The 6,797-nt window shown below is 45.2% G+C and overlaps 1 protein-coding gene across 1 annotated transcript in view; it reads left to right on the forward strand.

Moving 5' to 3' along the window:
* Positions 1-4,067, forward strand: part of HMX1 (H6 family homeobox 1) — a 10,935-nt gene extending 6,868 nt beyond the window's left edge. Inside the window, exon 2 of the mRNA XM_060778007.2 lies at positions 3,338-4,067. Coding sequence (XP_060633990.2) covers positions 3,338-4,008 — 671 coding nt within the window. The 3' untranslated portion in view covers positions 4,009-4,067. The remainder of the gene's footprint in view (positions 1-3,337) is intronic.
* Positions 4,068-6,797: the final 2,730 nt, after the last annotated feature.

Genomic DNA, 6,797 nt, shown 5'->3' on the forward strand with positions numbered 1-6,797 from the left:
AACATTTCATTTGTAATAATAACAACAACAACTTCATTTATATTCTACCCTATCTCCCCAAGAGGACTCAGGGCGGATTACAAACACCTAGAGACAGACATTCAATGCTTCTCCACAAAAGCAGACAAGGATATAACTAATAACCCACCCAATCCCAACACCAATGGGCATCTATGTTTTGTAATGCTTCATCCACCCTCTTTCTTGAACTTTCGGTGATTTGGATTCAGCACTGTTTTTTCACCCGAAGCTTATAAACGGATCCCAAATGTAATAATAATGGATTGCTGTGAGTTTTCCGGGCTGTACGGCCATGTTCCAGAAGCATTCTCTCCTGACGTTTCGCCCACATCTATGGCAGGCATCCTCAGAGGTTGTGAGGCCTGTAGGAAACTAGGCAAATAGGGTTTATATATCTGTGGATTGTCCAGGGTGGGAGAGAAACTTTTGTTTGCTTGAGGCAAGTGTGAATGTTGCTGTTGGCCACCTTGATTAGACTTTATTGGTTCTGTAGCAATAATGATAATAATAATAATCGGTCGTTGTAAGTTTTCTGGGCTGTATGGCCATGTTCCAGAGGCATTCTCTTCTGACGTTTGCCTGCACCTAAAGCAGTCATCCTCAGAGGTTGTGAAGTCTGTTGGAAACTAGGCAAGTGAAGTGTATGCTGTGATCATTATTTTATGTTTAAATATTGTGATTTTATATTGTTTGATGGGTTTATTTATATTAGTGCTTTTATCTTCTTTATATTTCACTGCTGTGTTTTTGTTGTATATTGCTTTACTATATTGTAAGCCGCCCTGAGTCCCCTTGGGGAGATGGTGGCGGGGCATACATCAACATAATAATAATAATAATAATAATTATTATTATTATTATTATTATTATTATTATTACTAGCTGTACCCACCATGCGTTGCTGTGGCCAATCTACCCTCCCTCTTTCTCTCCTCCTTTCTTTCTTTCTGTCATTCCTTTCTCTCTCTCTCTCATTCTTCCTTCTCTCTCTCTCTCTCTCCCCCCCCCCCCTTTTCTTTCCCTCCCCCTTACTCCACTTTCTTCCTTCTCTACCTATTCTTGGACTGCAACTCCCAGCAGTCCTCATGATCGATCTACCTACTTATCAATCTCTATCTAATCTATTTATCTGGATGATTGCTGGGAGTCGCAGTGCAGGAATAGGAAATTGGAAATATGCAGGGATTGGGATGCCTTCCAAAACATCCAAGGAGGAGAAAGCTTCCATCTTGGAAGCGGTGCATTTGGATCATCCTCCTCTCCTAAAGGGCCTGGTCTAGAGGATGATGGGAGTCGTAGTCCAAAAGATGTGCTGTTGTGTGTTTTGTTTGCCATGGGGAGTTTTTGCACATACTCTGCAGCGTCTTTTTGCTTTTTTAAAAGTCCCTTCCGCTGTGTTTTTCAGTGTTTTTATGAGTGATGGTCACTCATTGGCCTTAGAGGTGTTTTGTGTCCAACTTTGGTGTCAATTCAACCAGTGGTTTTTGAGTTATTTTAATCCCACAAACGAACATTACATTTTTATTTATATAAACTAGCTGTGGCCCAGTCTGGTGATATGGAAAATAAATTAATTAGAAAGTACGGGTTTCTAATATATGCAATGTCTTTATGCTTGTGGGTAAACAGTATTTCTTGAAGTTTCTTTGACAGTGCTGTCGTAGGGATTGTCTGGTTTGCCTACTCTGGAACATGCAACATATAATTGTACATCTTTAGGAGTCCCTTTCAAATCTATAATACTTTATCTGTGTGTGTGTGAATCATATATATCTATCTATATCTATGGCTGGATGGCTCTCTGTCAGGAGGGTTTTGACTACGTTTTCTTGCCCTGGTGAAGGGAGTTGGACTGGATGGTCTTAAGTATTTTCTGTTGGTCATGGGGGTTCTGTGGGGGAAGTTTGACCCAGTTCTGTCACTCATGGGGTTCATTCAGAATGGTCTTTGATTGTAGGTTAACTATAAATCCCAGTAACTACAATCCCCAAATGCCAAGGTCTATTTCCACCAAACTCCATCTGTGTCCATATTTGGGCATATGGAATATTCATGCCAAATTTGGTCCAGATCCATCATTGTTTGAGTCCACAGTGCTCTCTGGGTGTAGGTGAACTATAAGTCCCAAACTCAAAGTCAATGCCCACCAAACGCTGCTAGTATTTTCTGTTGGTCATGGGAGTTCTGTATGCAAAGTTCGGTTCAATTCCATCGTTGGTGGAGTTCAGAATGCTCTTTGATTGTAGGTGAACTATAAATCCCAGCAACTTCAACTCCCAAATGACAAAATCACAAGTTTTTTGAGTGATGGTCACTCCTTGTGTAGTGAGACCTTTTGTTGCCAAATTTGGTGTGATTTCGTTCATTGGTTCTTTTCTTTTTAAGGTACTCATTATGCACAGAGCATTTATATATACATATAGATTATTATATAGCTGTGGAACAGGCATGTAGGGGGGGGGGGGCTTGAGGGGCTTCAGCCCCCCCCCCCCCCCACCGAAATTCTGATGGTGGTTCTCGAAAAGGCCTTACTGGTGCATTATTTAAAGTTATGTTTATTCATATCATGATCTGATCACCATACTCAATATATCCCATATCCATGGGTGTATTGAGGTAATGATACAGAAGGTTTGCTAGGGTAGACCCTCTTTCACTCAGACTCAGCCCCCGCCCGAAACTCAGCCCCCCCCCCCGAAACCCCCCTGAAAAAAAATCAGCCCCCCCCCCCCAAACGAAATCCTGGCTATGGGCCTGATTCCATCGTTGATGGAGTTCAGAATGCTCTTTGGTGGTAGGTGAACTATAAATCCCAGTAACTACAACTCCCAAATGACAAAATCATAATTTTTTGAGTGATGGTCACTCCTTGTCTTGTGAGACGTTTCGTTGCCAAATTTGGTGTGATTTCGTTCTTTGGTTCTTTTGTTTTTAAGGCACTCATTATGCACAGAGCATTTATATATATATATATAGATGATTATATAGCTGTGGAATGACCAGGGTGGGAAAAAAGAGCTCTTGTCTGCTTGAGGTAGCTGTGAATGTTTGGATTGGCCACCTCGATTAGCATTTAATGACCTAGCAGTTTCAAGGTCTGGCTTGTTCAGGAGAGAATGCTTCTGGAACGTGGTCATACAGCCCGGAAAACTCTCAACAACCCAGTGATTCCGGCCGTGATAGCCTTCGGCAATACATCCCAGATATAGACCAAAACAATACAATGCCAATCCCAAACTCATGATTTCAGGTTTCTTAATCTGAACGGATAAGGTTCCTTTGTTAATCAAGGCCTCTGTGTTTGGTTTCTTTTCAGCCAGCGACCGAGATTCTCCGGAGGTTTCCGACGAGACGATTCCGGAGGAGAAGAGGAAGCGGCGGCGGAGGAAGGCGGTGGAGGCCGGACCCGGCGGAGCGGGGAAAGGAGCGCCCGAGGAGGCGCCGGGCGTGGGGAGCAGCGTGGACGAGGAGCCCCCGACGGAGGAGCCGGACTTGAGCGAGGCGCGGGCCTCGTCTTCCTCTTCTTCTTCCTCTTCCTCCTCCTCGTCCTCCTCCTCCGCCTTGGCCTCCTCCTCGGGGCGGAAGAAGAAGACGCGCACGGTCTTCTCCCGCAGCCAGGTCTTCCAGCTGGAGTCCACCTTCGACGTGAAGCGCTACCTGAGCAGCTCGGAGCGGGCCGGCTTGGCCGCCTCGCTCCACCTCACCGAGACCCAGGTCAAGATCTGGTTCCAGAACCGGCGCAACAAATGGAAGCGGCAACTGGCCGCGGACCTGGAGGCCGCCAGCCTCCCGCACGCGCCGGCCTCTTCCTCCTCCTCGGCCCAAAGGATAGTCCGCGTGCCCATCCTCTACCACGAGGGAGCCTTGGGCTGCTTCCCTTTGGCGCCGCCGCATCCGGGAGCCGGCGGAGCGGGAGCAGGGCCTCCGTACCCGCTGGCCGCCGCCTTCTCGCCCTTCCTGAGGCCGCCCGTCACGGGCCTGGTCTGATCCACGCTCTTGCTTCCACGGATCGGAGGATTGAACCAGTGTTTACCGCCTCTCCGACCAAACTTGGGTGTCTAGAAGCCGAATTCCGGCCTGTTTGCCCGTCTGGGACTGGATCTAGGCTGCCAGATAGACAGTTAATAATATAAGACGCTTCTACACTGCCATATGATCCAGATTATGCGGCAACAATGGAATCAATACACACAGGCGGTCCCCAAGTTACAAACATCCGACTGTCAGCTACAAAGGGGGATGAGACAACCGGAAGTGGGAGAAATCCACTCTTAGGGAGGGAAATTCACTCCTGGAAGAGTTATTATCATCCCCTCCGAAGGAAATTCACTCGTGGAAGAGTTATTATCACCCCCGGAAGAGAGGTTCACTCCTGGAAGAGTTAATATCATCCTCTCCGAAGGGAAATTCACTCCTGGAAGAGTTATTATCACCCCAGAAGAGAGGTTCACTCCTGGGAGAGTTATTATCATCCCCTGCGACGGGAAATTCACTCCTGGAAGAGTTATTATCACTGGGAAAAGGTGTCTCACCAATCCTTGTTTCCACAACAAGCCACATTTTCCAAAATCCAATTCTCCCCAAGGCAGGAAGTGTTGGGGAATCTTCCAAACAGGGCCACAGGCAGCAAAACAGACTCCACGAGTGTGTTGACCCTACCCGATGCTACCTAATATTGATATATTTTGGCTGGAGTTACAAAATGGACCTGTTCCGGATTTACGAACAAAACGAGCTCACAAAGTATATCATGTTCGTAACTCGGGGACTGCCTATACACGGAGGACAAACTCGAGTTGTGAGGTCCCGAAGGAAGCCTGCACTGCCTGCTTTGGGGACACACACTCCCATAGACTACAAACTCTATCATTCTGCCTGGAATCGCTCCGAAACAGAACGCCTTCCTAAGCGAAATCCATCCCAGCCTTTTGACCCAGACTGTACTGTTGTGATGCAGATCCGACTGGATTATATAAGTCTACACTGGTGGTATAATGCATTACAGTATCAATGAGCATGGGTTTGACGAAAGGAGCTGCTTTCCTGGCCACGAAAGGATACAATTCTCCCGTTCCAGAGATACGAAATTACCGAATCTTTTTGAAAGCTGAAACTGTTTTAGACGCTTCGTGGATGTTCATCATTCCCCTTTTTATTGACATATCGATGCTGGATTCTGTTAAAACTCCTCTAAGAAACTTGGTTATTTGCCAATTGGGTTTTTAAAGAATATTCTCAATATTATTATTATTTGTATTCTCAGAAACTCGCTCACTTTCTACGGAAAGCGGGTGAATGGCCGGAAGTCTCTTAAGTCTTCACAGAGGGAGAACTTGGCGGTGGGTGGTCTCTTTCGCGCGACTGTCACGCGATATTAATTATGCTATGATGAAGTATTATGCATGCTGGAAAACTATGCCTCTTTAACTAACGTCTGTTCTCTCCCTTTAACATTTCCCACCAAATCGAAACAAAAGAATGATAAGAGGAGCACCGAATCACAGAATCGAGCCTAATAATAATATCAGTAATAATAATAATAATAATAATAATAATAATAATAATAATACATCCTGGATTTTGTCCTACAAAGCGAATGGGGGAAGAAAGGCCAAATTGGAGAGAGGTCAGTCGCATTGGCATTCAGGCCCTATATCCCAGGATCTGATCCCAGGTTTTGTTTATCCCGGATTATCTGGCAATGGGGACTCATATAATCCACTTTAAAGCAGAAAACATGGGATCAGATCCTGGGATATAGGGCCATAGATGCAGGCGAAACATCTCAGGATCTGATCCCAGGTTTTGTTTATCCCAGATTATCTGGCAGTGGGGACTCATATAATCCACTTTAAAGCAAAAAACGTGGGATCAGATCCTGGGATATAGGGTCTGTCAGGGTCCCCTTCCACACAGCTGTATAAAATCTCATATTATTTGCTTTGAATTGGGATATATGGCAGTGTGGACTCAGATAACCAAGGATTTTTTGATGTATTGTCGAAGGCTTTCATGGCTGGAATCACTAGGTTCTTGTGGGTTTTTTCGGGCTATATGGCCATGTTCTAGAGCAGTGGTTCTCAACCTGTGACCCCAGGTGTTTTGGCCTACAACTCCCAGAAATCCTAACAGCTGGTAAACTGGCTGGGGTTTCTGGGAGTTGAAGGCCTAAAACATCTGGGGACCCCAGGTTGAGAACCACTGTTCTAGAGGCATTTTCTCCTGACGTTTCGCCTGCATCTATGGCAAGCATCCTCAGAGGTAGTGAGGATGCTTGCCATAGATGCAGGCGAAAAGTCAGGGGTCATCTTATATGTGGGAGTGGTTTAAAAAGTACTCACTACCTCTGAGGATGCTTGCCATAGATGCAGGTGAAACATCAGGAGAAAATGCCTCTAGAACATGGCCATATAGCCCGAAAAAACCCACAAGAACCTAAGGATTTTTTGTCTTGATATTCTGGGATATTATTATTGGGGTTTCTCCCCTTTTGAAGAAGAGTTTGACTGTTTTTAAAGTATCTAATTTATATTTGGAAGACGAGAATAGAGCAAAGGATAGCCCGAATGTTTACACACACTGAGTGTTTTGTATGTTGCCATAAATCGCATATTTTGTCCGGATTCCAACATCTAGAACCAAAGTTAATCTCCGAGAAGCGGGCAAACTTGATCCGGGCTGGTATTTTAGTTCACAGTATAAACTAAAGCCCTTTTGGCAACAATGTCATCCTTGTAAACAAACCCACAAGTGTATCGAATTTGTATAGGCAGCAT

The sequence above is a fragment of the Anolis sagrei genome, chromosome 5, assembly GCF_037176765.1.
Source record: "Anolis sagrei isolate rAnoSag1 chromosome 5, rAnoSag1.mat, whole genome shotgun sequence".
NCBI classification, from domain to species: Eukaryota; Metazoa; Chordata; class Lepidosauria; order Squamata; family Dactyloidae; genus Anolis; species Anolis sagrei.